Source organism: Paroedura picta, chromosome 2 (genome assembly GCF_049243985.1).
Source record: "Paroedura picta isolate Pp20150507F chromosome 2, Ppicta_v3.0, whole genome shotgun sequence".
NCBI classification, from domain to species: Eukaryota; Metazoa; Chordata; class Lepidosauria; order Squamata; family Gekkonidae; genus Paroedura; species Paroedura picta.
Window position 1 is genome coordinate 31,407,252 of NC_135370.1, and position 20,870 is coordinate 31,428,121.

General features: G+C 42.1%; 1 protein-coding gene across 5 annotated transcripts in view; it reads left to right on the top strand.

Moving 5' to 3' along the window:
• Nucleotides 1–20,870, top strand: part of TTN (titin) — a 356,587-nt gene that overhangs the window by 138,503 nt on the left and 197,214 nt on the right. For all 5 annotated transcript variants that reach the window (XM_077319578.1, XM_077319579.1, XM_077319580.1 and 2 more), the window contains 26 exons: nucleotides 856–1,137; nucleotides 1,361–1,639; nucleotides 1,748–2,029; nucleotides 2,329–2,607; nucleotides 3,056–3,343; nucleotides 3,467–3,745; nucleotides 3,858–4,136; nucleotides 4,246–4,524; nucleotides 5,199–5,486; nucleotides 6,225–6,512; nucleotides 7,070–7,360; nucleotides 8,766–9,053; nucleotides 9,854–9,946; nucleotides 10,074–10,356; nucleotides 12,315–12,498; nucleotides 13,260–13,349; nucleotides 13,467–13,734; nucleotides 13,826–14,086; nucleotides 15,488–15,697; nucleotides 15,793–15,870; nucleotides 15,998–16,024; nucleotides 17,109–17,156; nucleotides 17,256–17,312; nucleotides 17,432–17,509; nucleotides 19,523–19,600; nucleotides 20,130–20,375. In XM_077319578.1, coding sequence (XP_077175693.1) covers nucleotides 856–1,137; nucleotides 1,361–1,639; nucleotides 1,748–2,029; nucleotides 2,329–2,607; nucleotides 3,056–3,343; nucleotides 3,467–3,745; nucleotides 3,858–4,136; nucleotides 4,246–4,524; nucleotides 5,199–5,486; nucleotides 6,225–6,512; nucleotides 7,070–7,360; nucleotides 8,766–9,053; nucleotides 9,854–9,946; nucleotides 10,074–10,356; nucleotides 12,315–12,498; nucleotides 13,260–13,349; nucleotides 13,467–13,734; nucleotides 13,826–14,086; nucleotides 15,488–15,697; nucleotides 15,793–15,870; nucleotides 15,998–16,024; nucleotides 17,109–17,156; nucleotides 17,256–17,312; nucleotides 17,432–17,509; nucleotides 19,523–19,600; nucleotides 20,130–20,375 — 5,403 coding nt within the window. The remainder of the gene's footprint in view (nucleotides 1–855; nucleotides 1,138–1,360; nucleotides 1,640–1,747; nucleotides 2,030–2,328; nucleotides 2,608–3,055; nucleotides 3,344–3,466; nucleotides 3,746–3,857; nucleotides 4,137–4,245; nucleotides 4,525–5,198; nucleotides 5,487–6,224; nucleotides 6,513–7,069; nucleotides 7,361–8,765; nucleotides 9,054–9,853; nucleotides 9,947–10,073; nucleotides 10,357–12,314; nucleotides 12,499–13,259; nucleotides 13,350–13,466; nucleotides 13,735–13,825; nucleotides 14,087–15,487; nucleotides 15,698–15,792; nucleotides 15,871–15,997; nucleotides 16,025–17,108; nucleotides 17,157–17,255; nucleotides 17,313–17,431; nucleotides 17,510–19,522; nucleotides 19,601–20,129; nucleotides 20,376–20,870) is intronic.

Consider the following 20,870-nt stretch of genomic DNA (forward strand, 5'->3'; position numbering starts at 1 on the left):
AGGGTATAAAAACCAACTCTTCTTCTTCTTCATCATCTTTTGTGTTTTATTTTCAATGGGTATGAAATACACAAGTAGCTAGAGCAAATAGGGTTGCCAGTCTCCAGGTAGTAAAAACAGGGGGAGGGGGGAACCATTTGAGGCTGAATGAAAATCAAAATATTATTTAATACAATCGCAGTTGGGATTTTTGATCGAAAGGCTATACTCTTGTCCAAAAGGAACTCCCTTATATCAGGGAAGTAAAAGAATGGGTAACAGTCTAATAATGCAACAAATATTGTAACAATAATAGTCCAAAAATGTAACAGTCAAATGATTGCTGGATTGACCAATTTCTCCAGGTAATGGCTGCAGATCTCTCAGAATTACATTTGATCTTCAGGTCACAGAAATCAGGGCCCCTGGATAAAATGTTTGCTTTGGAAAGTGGACTCAATGACTTTATATCCCACTGAGACCCTACCCTTCCCCCAAATTACCAGGATTTTCCCAACCCAGAGCTGGCAACCTTGAGAGCAATATATCTGCTAGGTTTTACTCCAATGTGCTTTTGAACCAGATATTGTTTCAATGATGCTCAAATCACACAGAAGTTAAATAACTCTTGAAAGATTAACAAGCTTATTGGAGCATGTCAGAGCTCACATCTTCAGATGTCCTTGAATGCTCCACGGATTTATTTTGTGAAGAAATGTGGTTGATCTTGGACCCTGGCAGAATACAAATCTCTTTCCCAGCCTACTTGTGATAGTTGGGCAGATGCCTCCACATTCTTGAGTTCTCGAATACTAACATCTTTCTTGATCTTTTATCTCATGAGTGCTTCTCTTGGTTTTTTTCCCCACCCACTAGAACCACCAAGATTTATTAAGAAGTTGGACTCCTCCAGAGTTATAAAAGAACATGACTCCACTAGATACGAATGCAAGATAGGGGGTTCTCCTGAAATTAATGTCGTGTGGTACAAAGGAGACACACAAATCCATCCCAGTCACAAATACAGCATGTCCTTCGTTGACTCCATGGCAGTCATTGAAATGAACAACCTGAGCGTTGAAGACAGTGGAGACTATACCTGCGAAGCCCAGAATTCAGCGGGTAGTGCCAACAGCAGTACTTCATTGAAAGTGAAAGGTCAGAACCTGTTCTTAAAATCTATCCTGGCTTGGGGGGAGGGGGTCTTGCTCTCTTGAGCCAATTACGTTCTCCATTAAAGGATAACCATGCTTTGTTTGCATTGAGAACGTCATCTTACATGGATCTCACTCTGTGGCACAGCCTTAAAAGCGGGTATATTCTTTGCCTTCTAACACCACCCCTTTAACTATAACGAGAATCCAAACCTCCTCTCTTATAGCTCCTCCTGTTTTCCGCAAGAAACCCCGCCCCGTGGAGACTCTGCGAGGCCTTGATGTTCACCTTGAGTGTGAGCTCCAAGGCACCCCTCCTTTCCAAATTTCATGGTATAAAGACAAAAGAGAGATCAGGAGTAGCAAGAAGTACAAGATCTTGTCTGAGAATTACCTTGCTAGCATTCACATTCTCAACGTCGATGCTGCCGACATTGGTGAATATCACTGCAAAGCCGTCAATGACGTGGGAAGTGACTCCTGCGTTGGCTCTGTGTTACTTAAAGGTTTGTTAAAAAAATATATTTTTCCGTCATCAATCTTCCTCAGTAGTTCTATATTTCACCCTCCTTCTTTTATGCATTCCATACGTATGTTCCGTTTTCTTTTATTAGCACCCCCCAAATTTGTGAAAAAACTGAACGACGTCAGCGCCGTAGTTGGGGAGCCGGCAGAACTACAAGCCACTGTAGAAGGTTCCGAGCCCATCTCCGTTCTGTGGTTGAAGGACAAAGGCGAAATCATCCGAGAAAGTGAAAATCTTTGGATGGCATATTCAGACAAAGTCGCAATTCTTCAGATTTCAAATGTAGAACCCACCAATACCGGGAAATATACCTGCCAGATCAAAAACGACGCTGGAAGCCAAGAATGTTTTGCTACTTTATCGGTTCTAGGTTGGTAAAAAAAAGCAAATGTCATGTCACAGAATAGAATCATAGAACCATAGAATCATAGAATTGGAAGGGGCCAAACAGGCCATCTAGTCCAACCCCTGCTCAACGCAGAATCAGCCCTAAGCATCCTAAAGCATCCAAGAAAAGTGTGTATCCAACCTTTGCTTGAAGACTGCCAGTGAGGGGGAGCTTAGGCAGCCTATTCCATAATAATAATTCTCTTATTATATAATAATATAATTCTCTTATTCAGTCATCTTGACGTGCCCATGTGACCGCCATGTTGCATCTAATTCCAGAGCCAGCAGCCATCATAGAGAAGCCAGGACCAATGAAAGTCACAGCTGGAGATTCTTGTACTTTAGAGTGCACCGTAGCTGGGACACCCGAGCTCTCTGCTCGGTGGTTCAAGGATGGGAACGAGCTTTCGACTGACCATAAATACAAAATCACTTTCTTCAACAAAGTATCTGGCCTTAAGATTCTGAACGCAGGAGTAGAGGACAGTGGAGAGTACACATTCGAGGTGAAAAACAACGTCGGCCAAAGTAGTTGCACTGCTTCTGTACAGGTTTCAGGTTAGTTGGTTGATTTTAGTAGAAGGGGGAGTATCGATTCCTAATTCCTTCCACATCTTTATTTAGAGTGTGGGTCCGTGTTTGGTAAATTTCAAAATCTTGTTCAGTATGCCAGAAAGAACCTGTAGGTCATGTCATCCTGGAAAATTCCCTGGAACGGAAAAGGAATATATGGTAATTATGTATGAATCTTTCGACATGAGTTTTCACTCAAGTAGTTTAATATCTTTGCTTTGCTTCTCATAACCCTTGAACTATGAAGAGCGTCTTTCTTATTGAGAAGAGAGTGCATTCCTCTTTTCAAAGCCTTGAAGACTCAAGGCAGGTTCTTTGGCCAAGTCATATACTGACAAAAGAAGGATACTGTTGATACCCTTAAGCCTTTGGAGGTCTACGATTCAGGAAAGCGCCCGTGTTATAACGTTTATCTTTATTTTCCGCTCCTCAGATCGCATTATACCTCCTTCGTTTACAAAAACACTGAAAGAAACATATGGCCTTCTGGGTTCTTCTACTGTGCTAGAGTGCAAAGTCATTGGGTCGCCTCCTATCTCTGTTTCCTGGTTCCACGATGGAGAGGAGATCACGAGTGGGGAAAAGTATCAGGCGACGCTTACGGATAACACATGTTCTTTGAGAGTGAATGCTCTTCAAGAGTCCGATGTAGGAAATTATTCTTGCACTGCCACCAACGTAGCTGGATACGATGAATGTGATGGATATTTAATAGTCCGAGGTAAATATTGACAGTAACAAGTCGATTAAAAAAACAAATCAAATTCTTGGCATTCTTTTCCTTTTGTAAACCAGCCATCTCCATACAGAAATGTATAATCATCATGTCTTCATCTGTGCCTAGAACCTCCATCTTTCGTGAAGAAGCCTGAACCTTTGCAAGTTTTATCCGGGGCCAACATCACATTGACAAGTATTATTAAAGGAACACCTCCATTTGAAGTGAAATGGTTTAGGGGTAGTGTGGAACTAGTCCCAGGTCACAGGTGTAACATCTCCCTGGAGGAAACAGTTGCCGAACTGGAGTTGTTTGATGTCCACCCAGTCCAAAGCGGAGACTATACCTGCATTGTTAGCAACGAGACTGGCAAAATTTCTTGTACAACCCATGTCTTTGTCAAAGGTTTGTTATTCTCTTGGGCTCTTTATCCAGGGTAAGAAATCACCCATGTACCTTAGAAAGCTTGCTTTAAGTTTTGTTTTGTTTTTTTACTCTTATATTATCTTTGATATAGAACCAGCCAAATTTGTGAAGAAGCTGAATGACTTGAATGTTGAGAAAGGAAAGCCGTTAACCCTGGAATGCACGTATACAGGCACAGCTCCCATTGCAGTTTCCTGGAAGAAAAACGGCGTCAGTGTATCTCAATCCGAAAAATATAATATTACCACCACAGAAACATCTGCCATACTGGAGATCTCTAATAGCAAAACAGACGATGCTGGACTCTATTCTTGCTATATCGAAAACGATTCAGGACAAGACAATTCTCAGGCTACAGTCTCAGTGTTAGGTTTGTAGCCGACTGAAATTGTTTTTAAGAGGGATTTAAATAATTGCCGTCTGGTTGGTAGGGACAGGAGGTTTGGTTTGGTGACAAAGTCCATGTGTTTCTTCCTCAGAACCACCCTCTTTTGTGAAAAATCTGGAGCCTATCCAGGTGACGGTTGGTGATTCGGCCTCCTTACAGTGCCAGATTGTGGGAACGCAAGAAATCACAGTCTCGTGGTACAAAGGAGACACAAAACTAAGGGCGACTCCCACCACTAAGATGCACTTTAAAAACCAAGTTGCCACTCTGGTCTTCAACCAGGTGGATAGTAACGACAGCGGGGAGTATATCTGCAAAGCAGAAAATATTGTGGGGGAAGCATCTTCTTCAGCACTGCTGAGCGTTCAAGGTGAATATTGCAATAAGCTTTCAAAAGGGGTTGTTATTCTTTTCTTCTGTCGCACCAAAACCAAGTCTTATTTGGGAAACATCACATCTTTTAAGTTGCTCTTTAATGGAACTGCCTGGCCGAGAATTTACATAGCCTGAAAATTGGCAAGCTGAGGTGATGTTAGAAAATGTTGTGGTAACGCAACTGCGCCACCTAACTGGGAAGTTCTCTGTAGAGACAATCTGTACTCCTGAGCTTCAGTCATTCCTTCCCATCTTATTATTCATTGTTTATATACTGCCCCTATACTGGAGAAAAGTGGCATATAAGAACAAACTCTTCTTCTAAAAAAAAAAATCTTCTACATTGCCCTTGATTAATCTGACAGAAATTGGTTGGAAACTCTTCTGAAGACAATGAACACAACCCAGCTAAAGTCATCACAATTTTGTCACTATTCACTTCAATGTCCTGAAATTCATTGGGAGATCTTCGTGACTGACTACCATTGGATTAGGGGCATGCTCTCCTTATCTTCACCGTTTTAGCCCTGTCAGGCCTCAGTCTTATACAAAATATTTGTAATGCGGTCTGAAGAGTAAACAGAGCACAGGAGTTTTATGAAGGGAATTAGGCAACTACTGAATCATTAAAAATATATATTTCATTGTGCAATGTCTGCTTCCTTGCAGAGCGTAAACTTCCTCCTTCGTTCTCCCGAAAATTAAGAGATATTCACGAAACGGTTGGCTTGCCCATTACCTTTGACTGTGGCATTACTGGCTCCGAGCCTATTGAAGTCACTTGGTCTAAAAACGGTGCGCAAATAAGAGATGGCTATAATGTGCAAACATCGTTCTTAAATAACGTCGCAACCCTGCAGATCTCCCAGACCGACATGAGTCTCGCTGGACAATACACGTGCACAGCTTCCAATGCCATTGGAACGGCTTCTTCCAGTGCCAGCCTAATCCTTACAGGTTAGTCGGCCATTGAGCATACATGTTCCCCCCAGTGCTATCGACTGATGGAGTATTGCTGCTTACGTCTCAATTCTACGTCCACTCCATTAGCAACCTTTGATTTGGGCTTGATTCTTATATCTTCGTGTGCTTTTATTTACCGTATTTGCCGGCGTATAAGACGACTGGGCGTATAAGACGACCCCCCCCCAACATTTCCACTCAAAATATAGAGTTTGTTACATTCCATTACAGTACTATGGGCCACTATGGGCAGCTATGTCTATCCCAACTGAAGTGCACCCGGCGTATAGGACGACCCCCCCACTTGGAGGCATGTTTTTCAGCGGGGGGAAGTTGTCTTATACGCCAGCAAATACTGTAAGTTCCACATGCTATAAGATGTACCCAAAAATAATCAACTGGGAGGGGTGGTTCCCAGTGAGGAAACAAATACAGAAAAATATAGATGCACTGGGGAACCAATATGGCAATAAAACATCCAAAATAGACTTATATTGAGTCTTCTTTCTTCCGCCACTCTTTATTCTTTATAATTTCACACAAGTCCTGACGCGGTTCGCCTTACAGCTTTTTCAAGGGACAATGTTTTTTATATTTAAGGACCAACTTCAACTTTATAAAGGAATCTCTTGACAGAGTATAACATCATACTAACAATAGTTAAACGTAGCTTGTGGCGCTCCAGAAAGACGTACCCAATCACTCATTGCCTCTACTTTTTCCAAACTTTAGAAGGGAAGACTCCTCCGTTCTTCGACATCCCCATTGCCCCTGTCGACACAGTGGCTGGTGACAGTGCCGACTTTGAATGCCACATTTCTGGGACACGCCCCATTAAGGTTACGTGGTTAAAAGACAACCGAGAATTGCGAACCGGAGGGAACATCCAGATCAGTTTTGTGGAAAATATCGCCCATTTGACCATTCTGAAAGTTGTCAAAGGAGACTCCGGAAAATATACATGTAATGCGAGTAATGAAGTCGGACAAGAGTCCTGTGCAGCTCAACTTAATATTAAAGGTATTGGATGTTGCATAGGCAGGATAAGAACTCGATTTTGTGATTTGTAGACACTGTTGTGAATCAGGAACTCAGCCTGTTTGGATTTGTTTAAAGACTTCTCCAGATGCACAGCCGGTTTCCTGGATTTGAAAAACACTGAAAAAATATTAATCCATTACCTATATTTTGTAAATATACTCTGGAAAAAATCTAATATAGTATGAGCAAATATGAGGAATATAGGCCACAAGAACACAATTGTTGAGAAAGTGACCAAAGCGTATATATTCTTGCATTTAACCCCTCTCAACTCTTACAGGGCTTGTATCTTTCTTCGTTTATTTAAAAAAAAAAAACTAATTTATTATTTAAAATATAGCATTGTAAAAAAGAGAAGAATGGAATTATAAATAAGCTGTGCATTTTTCCCAGTCCTGAACCAACTGATCAGTTTTGTACGCTATGTTGTGAAAAAAACCAAGCGAGATTACAACCTTAAACCTTTGTTATTTCTTGAAAAAATGGCACTGCCAAAATTCTTTTCCAATCAGGAGATGTTTCTTCCTTTTTGACAGAGCGACAGACTCCACCTTCTTTCACCAAAAAACTGAGTGAAGTGGTAGAAGAGACAGAAGGGAACACGTTTAAACTTGAGGGTCGTGTTTCTGGTTCTCAGCCTTTGATGGTGGCCTGGTTCCGGAATAACCAAGAGATCTCTGAAAGCTCTAATTGTGAAATTTCATTCAAAAACAATGTCCTCCTTCTTCACGTTAAGAGTGCACGGCAAAACGATGCAGGTTTATATACCTGCAAGGTGTCCAATGAGGCTGGGAGCGTGCTGTGTACTTCTTCTGTCGTTATCAAAGGTTGGTTCATGGTGTCATCTTTTCTTTTTCGTTGTATGCGTCCTTATTACTGTCCATATCTGAGTTCTGTACGTGCATATGCAAAATAAAGGTCTCATTCGTTTTAATTACAGTGCCATATTTTGTGGTTAAATTTCATTTTATCTGTTGGTACTGACACTCAGATTGCAATAGAAAATTATACTAATAATAGAAGGTCTTCATTCCATGGGGTTTTGTTATTAAAATGATCTGCTCAACTAACATCTTTAATAATGCAAGTCTAGAGTGCTATTCGTTGCCGTGAGCAGACAATTTGCTCATATTTTCTCTTTGTTTTGAGCTTCTGAAAGCATTCTAGACTCTGTTCTTCATCTTTTGAAAAATTATCTTTATTGTTCGTGTCCAGTGAAGAAGAAGAGTTGGTTTGTATACCCTGCTTTTCACTACCTGAAGGAGTCTCAAAGAGCCTTCCCTTCCTCTCCCCACAACAGAGGCATGAGGGGGCTGAGAGAGCTCTGAGAGAAACTGCTATGTGAGAACAGCTCTAGCAGGACTGTGACTGACCCAAGGTCACCCAGCTGGCTGCATGTGGAGGACTGGGGAATCAAACCCGGCTCTCCAGGTTAGAAGGTGCCACTCTTAACCACAACACCATGCTGGCTTATTTTCTATGAGGTGCCAATCCTTCAGTTCTTCTTAACTTACTGTTTAATGCTTTCAGTCACAAACAGATGTAATTGTTGAAAAATTGGAAAGCATATACACTGAGGAACACTTCAAGAGAGCCAGCATGGTAAAGTGGTTAAAGAGTGGTGGACTGTAATTTGGAGAACTGGGTTTGATTTCCCATTCTTCTACATGCAGCCAGCTGGGTGACCCAGGCCAGTCACAGTCGTGTTAGAGCTGTTCTCACAGAGTAGTTCTCTCAGAGCTCTCCCAGTCCCACCTCCCTCACAGGGTGTCTGTTGTGGGGAAATGGAGGGAAGGGGATTGTAAATCACTTTGAGACTCCTTCAAGTAGCAAAAAGCAGGGTATAAGAAAGAACCACCACTCAGGCATGCATGATTGTCATGTGTGCCAGGCAAAACCTGGACTATATTCTTTTCTCCGCATGAAATTGTGAAATAGCCTCTGGTTTAGCAATATCCTATAAAGAGCATTTAACATAAGATTCAGATTTGAACAGTTCTTATATTCTTTATCCCTTTGTGCCAAATAAGAATGTTACATGTTGATCTTAAAGACTGCACATTTTAACTTTGCGTTCTGGTACAGTGAATTAGAGAAGACTTTCTTTGCTCTTAACTCCAGTGTTTCTATACAGGTAATGTACTAGAACAATAGAAAGTCTTTGTGTATGTTGGATAATATTGCTCTTATCTGCCACGGGAGAAAAATTCTTACCTAACTTCTTTACTCCAGAACCTAAGAAGCCACCCGTGTTCGATCAGCCTCTTAAACCAGTGACGATAGATGAAGGCAAAATCTTGCAACTCAGTTGCCACGTTCAGGGATCGCAGCCCATCAAAATCCAGTGGCTCAAGGCTGGGAAAGAACTGCGCTCGTCGGATAAATGCAGTTCTAGCTTTGCCAACGGAACTGCTCTTTTGGAAGTCCAGGCTGTTACGAAAATGGATTCTGGAGAGTATGTCTGCAAAGCTTCCAATGTGGCTGGGAGCGATACTTGCAAGTCCAAAGTGACGATTAAAGGTACTGCAAAACCGAGTGTTTGAGAATTTAATGCTAATGCAAAACTGCTGTGTTCGTCCATTCTACTTCTGCGGTAAACTAGGAGTAGCTAGTGGTGGCTTTGCCTGTGGATTGACATCTTGATATGGTTGAGTTCTGCTGAATTAGCACGTGATATGCCATGATAGAGCCTCTTGTGGCGCAGGGTGGTAAGGCACCAGAAATGCTGTCTGAAGCTGTCTGCCCATGAGGCTGGGAGTTCGATCCCAGCAGCAGGCTCAAGGTTGACTCAGCCTTCCATCCTTCCAAGGTCAGTAAAATGAGTACCCAGCTTGCTGGGGGGTAAATGGTAATGACTGGGGAAGGCACTGGCAAACCACCCCATACTGAGTCTGCCATGAAAACGCTAGAGGGCGTCATCCCAGGGGTCAGATATGACCGGTGCTTGCACAGGGGATACCTTTACCTTTTACCTTATGCCATGATTTGCAAATATACATGCGTGACATGCCATGGTTTCCAAAAACACAACTGAGGAAACCACATTACCACAAAGTATTTGCGTAAACAGCCTGAAATGGAACTGATGTAAGCTAATCAACTGATATTAAGCATTCTGTTTTTCTTGATATGGGCTGATAAAAATACAAGATTTGTTAAACTACCTAATTAATTGAGTTCATACAAAATGAGTCTAATATTAAGCAGGACAGTAGACGCCACCTTTCTAGTCCATTACATCTATGCTTTGGACGGGGACTGTTTCCTTCATCATACTCACTTCCTGTCCCCAATTGTAATTCATACCATTGATTTTCCAGAAAAACCAGCAGCAGCCCCAGTGGCTAAGAAAGCACCAGTCGATGGGAAACTTTTCTTCGTTTCAGAGCCTCAAAGTATAACCATCGTTGAAAGTAAGCCCAACTTTCCACCACCATCCCAAAATAATTTGTTCCTTGTGTGTCACATTTCACATAATGTGTCATCCTCTTTTCCTTCAACCTCTGACCATTGTTTCCTACTCTACGTTTTCTTCCCCAGAATCCATGGCAACATTTATTGCCAAAGTTGGCGGTGATCCCATCCCCAACGTGAAATGGATGAAAGGGAAGTGGAGGCAGCTGAACCAGGGAGGTCGTATTAGTATCCAGCAGAGAGGAGACGAAGCGAAGCTGGAAATAAAAGACGCAATGAAAACCGATTCTGGGCAGTACAGATGCGTGGCTTTCAACCAACATGGTGAAGTTGAAAGTAGTGTCAACTTGCAGGTGGAGGAAAGGAGGCAAGAGATCATTGAAGGTGACCTTAGAGCAAAACTGAAAAAGTAAGTCATGGAACCTTTCCACGAGATAGGAAATTTTAAAAAACTCTGGGGCTGGCGAGGTAGATCACACACACACACCCCGGTTATGAGTGGTACATCATTTTTGACCTCCTTCCTCACCCCTCTAGTAGTGGGAGTTGGGGGGGGGGATTTTCCGCCATGTTGGGATTTTTAATGGGGGGTTTAACGGGATTTTATGAGACCTTGTAACCCGCCCCGAGCCGGCTTTGGAAGTGGCCGGGAATAAATTGAAATAACAACAACAACTGGCTGGTTATCCCTAGCCTCAAGGAAGCATGTCTGACCTCAACCAGCTTTCTCTGTCCTGGCCCGCACCTGGTGGAATGAGCCCCCAGAAGAGATCAGGGTCCTGCTGGAACTAGCAGAGTTCCTCAGGGCCTGCAAAACGGAGCTTTTCCACCAGGCATTTGGTTGAAGTTGACCAAACCAACAACAGCCACTGGGCCCCCAAAATCTCTCCCCACGAGCTAACCAACCTATGGGATCATTGTTAATCAGGTTAATATTGTCACCACCAGTTATTGGAATATTGTTAAAACCACTGCTGTTACTGTTGTTTTATTCGACGCTGGTGCTGAATTGTATTATACTTTCTTCCATTTTCTCCCAAGTTTGATGTAAATCTGTTCTCCCATGTTCTAAGTAAACCACCCTGAGCCGCAAGGGAGGGCAGTATGCAAACAAACAAACAGACAAATCAAACTTGATACCCAGACTACAAAATGTACCCCAAGCTGCAGTCCTAATCACACTTACTAGTAAGACGTTCTCATTGAGTTGGACCATATACCTCTGGCAGAGCTCACCTTGCTCCATTGGAAGACATCTTTCTCAACTAAAGGGAAAGAACGCTAAGATCCAGTCCTTTGAATTTGATGTGAGACTGAGTCATGGTTAGGATCAGGGTTAATACTATTTAATAGTGTGTACTAATTGGCTGTTTGTGTAATCTGCCTTGCATCTTGATGTGAAAGACAGACTACAAATGAAGTACATTATTATTATTATTGGATTATTGGATTTGTATCCTGCCCCTCACCAGCATCTCAGGGCAGCTTGACAATATAATTAAAATACAACATAGGATTACACTAAAATACAATATAAATATCTTAAAATAGTAAAATACATCCAATAAAATGACGGGACAGCCAAATCTAACTCCTAACAGGCTGCAGACATAAGTTCACCTGGTTGATTTATAGAGCAGTTGCCAGTGCTGTAACGCAGTGGTCCCCAACCTGCGGCCCGCGGCCCGGTGCCGAGCCGCGAAGGCCAGGGCGCTGGGCCACGGTTCCCTCTCCCCGCCCCCCCCCGCAGTAAAAAACTTCCCAGGCCGCAAGCTTCTTACTGCGGGAGGGCGGGGAGAGGGAATCAGGGCCGCACCGCGCGTTGCGCATGCGTGGCCTGGCCGCGCATGCGTACATGCGCGCTGCACTGCCGAAATTGCGCATGCACGGCGCTTTCGCGCATGCATGCATGTGCAAAAGTGCCACACATGCGCGATTTCGGCCACACAGCACACATGTGCGCATGCCCAGGCAGTTGCCCTGCCGGTCCTCAGCCGGAAAAAGGTTGGGGACCATTGCTGTAACGGAAGGCAGGGGTGTGTGTAGGGGGAGGCCCATTAGGTGTATATAGTGCAATGCATGTAGTAGTTGCACTGGACTCAACCAAAGGTTTGGTGGAAGAGCCCCAAGTTGCAGGCCCTGCTGCGCTGCTGGAACAGTTCCAACTCAGCCTGATAATATATTTGTATCATGATGTTGATCAACCAATCATATAACCTTACCTTATTGTTCCTGCTGAGGATATTTTTTTAATTTGTACAGGTAAGAATTCCTAGGAACTTGCACACAAATTAAACCGAAGTCTCAAAAGATAAAGAAAAATCAAGGGCAGTACTCCTTTAACAAATAAGTTGTCTATTCTTATAGGACTCCAACCAAAAAGAAGGAAGGTGAGGAAGAAAAAGCTATTGATATCATGGAACTCCTTAAAAACGTGGATCCTAAAGAATATGAGAAATACGCTCGTATGTATGGAATTACGGATTTCCGAGGCCTCCTTCAAGCCTTTGAGCTGCTAAAACAAGAACAGGAAGCAGAGACTCATAGACTGGTAACTACTGGTTCCATAACAGGGTTTCCCATTACTGCTTTAGAGTGGCTTTAGGATTTGTATCTCGCAAATGCATTTTTAGAGTGATTCTAAAGCATTTATATTCTTATATGAAACTTGGGTGTTAACCTTGACTTATACTAGATTCCAATCCTATGGTAGGATCTTCTCAGCATTAAACAGTGAACTCCTTTGGTTCTAGCTATTCCAGGGCCCGTTCTGCACATGTTGGATAATGCACTTTCAATGCACTTCAGAAAAATCCAGCTGTAAAAGCACATTGGAATTGCATTATCCAATGTTTGCGGAAGGAGACCAGGGCACATCACTCATGCTAAACAAATTTTATTCAGTGTTCTTGCCCCAAAGGATGTGATCACAGGCCCATACATAATATATATATATAGATTAAGAATTGTCTTTTGGGATATTGTAAAAAGAGAATTGAGCGATCTTCTTATTTTTATTGGGCCACTTGTTTTGTTACCCTTTGGTAATATTTGGAGTTTCAGAAGAAGCAGAACAGAGCTGTGTTGCAAGAAACAAAAATTAGATTAGATGCGGGCAAGCTGAATTATCAGTGCCATCCTAAAAGAGTTATGCCTAACTATGCCCGTTGAAGGCCTTGCAATTAGAATGATGTAAGTCTGTTTAGGAAGACCCTATTAGTTATGTAAGTAAGACTGTTGGCGTGGTGAAAATAAATATACAAAAAGATAGAAATGGCATCTAATGTTATATCTTGGTCTGTGTTTCAACAGGAGATTGAAGTAACAGAGCGATCTAGACGGGAAGAACAAGAGTTTGATGAACTTGTCTCATTTATTCAGCAAAGACTCACACAGACAGAGGTAGTTAATACAATATATTTACAAAACGAATGCCCAATCTTGCCAGGAATACAATGTTATCAGACAGCAGAACCTGTGCTTTGAAACAATTTAACCCTATCAATAATACTTTTACAGCCTGTTACGCTCATCAAAGATATCGAAAACCAGACGGTATTAACAGACGAAGATGCGATATTTGAATGTGAGATTAAGATCAATTATCCTGAAATCAAGCTTTCCTGGTACAAAGGGACAGAAAAATTGGACGCTAGCAACAAATACGAAATAAGAATTGATGGCGACCGGCACATACTTAAAATCAGGAATTGTCAGCTGGAAGATATGGGGAATTTCAGAATCGTCTGTGGGCCGCATATCGCCAGCGCTAAACTCACTGTCATTGGTAAGTTCGAAACTCGTGTATGAAGCAGCTCATGGTTTGATGTCACCTTTTTTCGGTTTCTTCTGAAATGTGCACTTTAACCTGCTCGCAGAACCTGCAATTGAACGACCTCTGCGTGATACTGCCCTCAAAGAAGGCTACACCTGCTCTTTCGTTTGTCAGTTCTCTGTCCCGAATGCAAAATCCCAGTGGTTGAGAAATGGAAGGGCCATTAAAATAGGAGGTAGATATTCCACAGACGTCTCGGAGAAGGTGCATAGGCTCATAATCAAGGACGTAAGGACGGAAGACCAGGGGCGCTACACCTGCAGGTTTGACCATCTCGAAACATCTGCAGAATTAACCATCGAAGGTTTGTATACAGATGCATTTCTTTTATTTTACAAACAGGAAAGCACACAAAGATCTTTACGTATAAGACAAAAGGGAAAGGGAAGAACAGTGAAAGAAAATGCTCTGATAGAAGCAAACTCTGGTCTAATCTTTTTTTCTAAGACATCTCTTGAATATCATCGAACACTTCTTACTTCATTCTTTGTGTTTCAACATTCTTCCAAAATTCTTTTATCTGGTCTTTGCCTACAATGAGAAGTTCTTTATTTTGCCTCTTCATTCCGCATTCTTACATCCTCTATAATCAGAGCACTTTTCTGTACCGGTTATCTTAATTGTCTCCTCTTGAAGCTAACATAAAACTCTGGACCACCTATTTTATGTTTTGACTCCATTTTCTAGTTGATGGGGGAGCTTTCTGTGCTAAACCCATACTGCGGATCCTTCTTAGTTTTGTCCCCTTATCCATATTTGGATACCGGAAAGAACATCAACATTCATCTTCCCGTTCTCCCCACCTCCCCCACCTAATTAACAACATCAACTTAATGCTTGATCTTTTGTGTTCTATTGGCTTTTTCTGAGCTTGTTGCCCACCTTAGCACTGTCTTTCAGGGAGATTGCAGAATTGTGCTTAGACAAATGTAGGCCACGATCTATAATTATCCTGCTTTTAGGGATTATAATTTGTACCATCTGCTGCTGCAAAAGGCAAGGTAACATAGCTGGAAGAAGAAACAAAGCTGTTTTGTAATACTGAATCAACTATATAGCAAACTTTATATTAAACTGTTTTGTGAAAATCAGGAAGATGACTTCTTAAATATGGATTCAGGTACACATGGAGGCTTAGTTTGTGTCCCGCTTAATATGCTTGATGTGGCTATTCGGAAAGCATTTTATTCAGCTTCTTGGTAGATGAGCTCATTATCCAAAAGTTTTATGCATATGTATGATTTTGGACATATTCATGCATATATATAAAGTTTTATATAAGCACAAAAAGTATCTAATGTGGGACAGTGGTCAGGGTGTTGGACTGGGATCTAGAAAACCCAGGTTTGAATTAGGCATGTGCGATTCAATTTGTCCATGAATCAGCCTTGATTCGGGCACTTTTCAGATGAATCCGGTCCAAATTGCCATGTCCCACTAGTTTAAATGGCCGAATCAACCTTGGCCGAATCGATTCAAACTTTGAAACTCCACTCTCCGTAGAAGTTTACCAGATGACCCTGAGCCAGTCACTCCTTTTTAGCTCATTCTAACTCACAGAGTAATTGTCATGGGGATAAAATGAAGGTGAGAAGAAGGGGGTCAGGAGCCTTTCTGGGTATCCATTGGGGCGCAAGTCAGAAATCAAATAAATAAGTAGCGTAAAAGGTTAAATATTGTCTTTTCCCCACTTGCTTCAAAACAGCCGAACCCATTCAGTTTACAAAGACCATTCAGAATATAGTGGTGAGCGAATACCAGTCTGCGACCTTTGAGTGCGAAGTATCTTTCGATGATGCCGTGGTCACATGGTATAAAGGCAAGATGGAGCTGAGAGAGAGTCATAAGTACAGCTTTAGAAGTGAAGGCCGTTGCCATTATATGACCATCCACAATGTTACGGCAGACGATGAAGGTAATACTGAAGGATTTTCCTGGCCTCTGCTTTCACTGATATTGGCATGCCCTATGCAAAAATGACCCAATACCAAATTGCCTTTTCATTTTCAGGCGTGTATTCTGTAATCGCTCGTCTCGAGCCAAGAGGTGAAGCGAGAAGCACCGCTGAATTGTACCTGACAACCAAAGGTCTGTGAGGCTTATTTTTTCTTTCTCTCTTTTTAAAAATCATGCAATGAAATGTAAAAAGGTGAGATGAATGTATTTAAAAACCAAACGTTCCCAATAAAATTTTGATTTCTTCAATTTCTTGCAGAGATCAAATTGGAAGTGAAGCCTCCAGGTAAAGAAAAACAAATTAGGAATGCAAACTTTATTCTTGTACGTGAAGGATACAGGAAGACAGATAGCCTTGCATGTATTCTTAAAGCACACAAGCAAGGGATATTCTCTTCCAACTGCAATTCCTTGGACTGCATTTGTTAGCATTCTAGGGCTCCCGGATCTTCAGAAATGGTCCAGGGGAGGGGGTTCAAATACAAGTGACTTGGGTATCTGTGTCTGAGTGGAAAGCTCTAGAACAGTGGTTCTCAACCTGGGGGTCAGGACCCCTTTGGGGGTCAAACAACCCTTTCACAGTGGTCGCGGCAGGGCCAGCAGCCCTTCTCTCCAAGGGGGTCCCAAAGTGGCCAACATCGCTGCTCTTCCATTTCATCCACACAATAGCCTTGCAGGGTAGAACGAGATAGAGCGTTTGTCTGTCTGGAGCAGTGGAAAAGAGCGAGATCGGCATGGTGGGACACAAGGCAGAACTGAACTGAGAAACTCCAGGGGGGAAAAACCCAATTTACACACAATCATGAAGAATGGATCTTCATGCCATTGGCCAGTTTTGGTTTAATTTCTGTGAATGTACTCTTGCATACTGTTATGGCTGGGGGTCACCACAACATGAGGAACTGGATTAAAGGGTTGCGGCATTAGGACGGTTGTGAACCACTGCTCTAGAAGCCATACACAGAAGCATACTGATGGCTCCCTTAACACTAGAATTGAGTTCCTCATAGTCTGTCTGCTCTTTAGTGCCATGAACAGCACAAGAAAAATATCTGTACTTAGGCAGGGGTTTTGAGGATCCCAAAATTTGGGAGAATCATTCCACACACATTGGGTAATGCACTTTCCATGTGGCTGGATTTCCCTGGGCAGAGCAGGAAACTCTGCTTCTAAAGTGCATTATCTGACGTGTGTGGAATAGGGAGTGTCTCCGGAATGACAACATAACTTATCCAACAGCCTAAAGCAGAAGGGGAACACAATTCCAAGACAAACTACCATTTATATTATATACCATAATATTATATTCTGTAAACCAGGTCAGAAAGCATCATATGATCACTCCTTTATAAGCATATGTGTCTTTTCAGACATCCCAGATGCTCGAGTGGCAGTTCCAATTGAAGTCCCAGCAGAAGGTAAGATTGACATCAGTGCAAGGCCAAGGCTGACCAGGAAAAGAGTTTGTGCCATATCAATGCCCTTGAATGGAAATATTCTTTGTGGTTCTTTTTCAGAAGTCCCTGCTCTTCCTATCTTCATTCCAATGCCAGAAGAGAAGAAGAAAGAAAAAAGTATGTTGCTATTCTGAACCCTTACGAAATGGGGGGGGGGGTTTGTATACTTTTTCCTTCAGGGTTTCGTGACGCGCTTAATGCATTGATTCATTTGTTGACTTGTTTCTTTCCCAAAGCGACCAAAAAGACGGTTGTGCAAAAGGTCTCCAAAAAGGTGGTTGCAAAACCTGCAGAGGAAGTTGCGCCTCCTAAAGGTAAGTTTGAAACAAAGACTGGTCCAGTGTGTCCCAATTCTTTTCAAATGACCACAGCAAGAATGTTAAGATTCACCCTTCAAACATGGTTCCCTGTCTCCAAAGCCCTGACTGTTTTGCTGGGAGAAGAAAAAGTAAACCACAAGCTATTTATTTCTTTCAAATATTTGAATGCCACCTTTTCACGTAATCAAGGTCCACGAGGCAGATGTAAAAAACAATTTTTAAGGGGAAACTTGTAAACAAAGATCGTTACAGTGATAAAATTCAGTTAAAAAACACTAACTCACAGCTCTATAAGGTGGGCCAATACTATTTTGGGGGTGGACCAGGTGAACCAAAAAAATCTTCCCCTGCTAGCAAAAGACCTTTATGAATGAGAAAGACAGATCTCCCTGGGGAAGGAGCTCCAAAGGCCCTTCTTGGGTCTTTACCAGTCTACCCTCAGATGGTAGCGACAATCTAAATAGGGCCTTCAAGGATGACTGGAGTGAATGATTAGGTTCAAATGGGAGAAGGTGATCCTTAAGATATGTTGGCCCCAGGCCTTTAAAGGTCAAGATCAGCACCTTGAATTGAGCCCAGAAGCAAATTGAAAGCCAACGTAGGTGGAACAAGACTGGAATTATATGGTTCCTATGAGTAGACTCCAGTCATCACTCTGGCCCCAGCATTTTGTACCAACTGTAGCTGCAGGGGTAGCCCCACGTAGAGCACATTGCAGTAATCAATCCAGATGATACCAGTGGCAAGACCTGCCTGGGGCACTGAAGAACTGTTGCCAGTCAGAGTTAGACAATATGGACCTTGATAGATCGGTGGTTTGACTCAGCATAGGCAGCTTTATGCGTTCTCCACATAGCTGTTTACTTCATTAAACAATCCAGTAGAGAAACTCATAGGCCGAACTAGCCCTGAAGCAGATTTGGCCTGCACTGAAACCCGTGTTATTTAAATTCCCAGTTAATACACCAGTCACTCTTCTGCCATATAGTTTGCTGACAGATTCATAATGCAGTCCTTTAAAAATTTACTCCAGCCTAAACCCATTGATTTCAGTGGTCTTACTTCAGGGAGTTTTGTTCCATTTTCAATGTGGTCAATGTCTGGGCACTTCCTATGACTCTTCTCCATTTTGTCCTTGGGACTGACTCTACTCCAGTTTAAATGAATTGGACTGTTGCAGCTTGTTCAGTAGGGCATACCAAATTGGATCCAGCCAGCTTTTTCACTCAGCCTCATGCAGTTCTTCTTGCTACACCTCCCATCCCACCTGGCTTTTGTCTGGGAAGGTTCCGTGATCCTTAGAGGGACCCCTTTTTTACCAGAAGAAAAGTTGGCGGGATCCAACCAATATTCAGCAAGAGGCCCTGATCGTTTTTGTGCCTCTCATATTTCTCTTAAAATGTTGACAGGTATTGCACGTGCCCTGGATACAGAGGCAGAATGTGAATAATTTTTTTCTGGGGGTGGGAAGTGCCATCAAATCACAGCCGACTTATGATGAAGTGGGCCAACACTTTTTGGTGTAGTGGTTCAGAGTGCAGACTTCTACTCTGGCAAGCCTCCACATGCATCCTTGGGTGACCTTGGGCTTGCTACAGCACTGATAAAGCTGTTCTGACTGAGCAGTAATATCAGAGCTCTCTCAGCCTCACCTCCCTCACAGGGTGTCCATTGTGATAAGAGGAAAAGGAAGGCGATTGTAAGCTGCTTTGAGACTTCTTTGGGTAGAGAAAAGCGGCATATAAGAACCAACTCTTCTTCTTCTTCTTCTTCTTCTTCTTCTTCTTCTTCTTCTTCTTCTTCTTCTTCTTCTTCTTCTTCTTCTTAACTTTTGAGCTTTGATACGATCAAGCTAGCCTGGGCCACCCATGTAAGGGCAATCTTTTCTACAAATGAGTCCATCGAATTTAATCCCACTGATGTTAATGAAGGATTGAGATACAAGTACTACAGGCTAGCACAATGGGAGACCAGGCTGCTTATTGGACATGTCTCTAAATGTTTCAGAAGTGGTAACGAAACCAGAACCCCCACCTCCTGCCCCCATCCCAGTCCCTAAAGTACAGGAAATTATTCCAACAAAAGGTAACAAGCTATACAAACATCCCAATAAAATAATCTGTTGTGAGACAAATTAGCTTTTTAACACCTCCTCCGTTTGCCATTGTGTGGGTGTAATTCTTCATTTTTTCCCTTCAATCATCCTAACGTCATTACTCATCCTTTCATTTCTCCCAGTCTCTTTACTGGCCTATCCTGATAATACTAATCTGAACTCTCTTTTTTTTTTTCAACATGTGCTTCATATGATAATTGCTGATGAGCCAGCATCGTGATTTCCCTTTGAACAAATTATCCACTAAAATTATTAGTTTGTTTAAAAGTTGTATTAAAAAAACAAGAGACTGTGTATGTTTTCCAAGAGCAGATAACTTTCAACTAGTTTTCCTCTCCACTAGCCAGGTGTAAATACGGTTCCTTTTTATACCAACCATGTTGCTATAGTTTACTCTGCTGGGCCCTTTCAGAGCCCAACGGTTTGTTTATGCATGTAGTCTGTGAATATTCTGCAGATTTCAAATATTTATGCAATGTTATTTTTTTTCATTGAAAGTTCCCGCCAAGAAACCTCAAGAGGTCAAAGTGACTGCTGTAGCCAAAAAGGAAGCAGTTTACGAGAAGAAAGAAGAGATCCATGAGGTTCAAAGGGAAACTTATGAAGAATGGGAAGAGGATTATGGAGAAGAACATGAATATTATGAAAGAGAAGAGGGCTATGAAGAAGGGGAAGAGGAATGGGAAGAAACTTATGGGGAAAGACAAGTAACTTACGAAGAAAAACGAATTGTCCAGGAAGAAGGTATTGTTGATTTTTTTTAAGTTTCTGTATGAATTTTGTTTCCATTTCTTCAAGGGGAGGGGTTGTTTGTTCCCTTTTCTTGCAGTTTATTGACCTGAGCCCATTCCGCACACATAGAATAATGCACTTTCAATGTGCTTTGGCAACTGGATTTTCCTGTGCAGAACAGGATAATCTACTTCTGATGTGCATTGAAAGTGCATTATCTATTGTGTGCAGAATAGCCCCTGCTCTTTTGTTTTAGTGATCTTTCCGGGAAAATAGCTCCAATATTTTTGAAAAACTATTATTTTTTCTACCAAATTTTATATTTTTTGAACCATTCAATGGACAGAAAATCCTCTATACATGTTTAACCAATCTCATACATATCTCTGTCATGGTTCAACATGTTCTTAAATCCCACCCACCTTCTATCTAAATTGAATTTCTTTTCTGTATGGCCTATATATATTAGAAATTTCTGTGCATGCAGGTTGGGGGTAGTTTTGACTG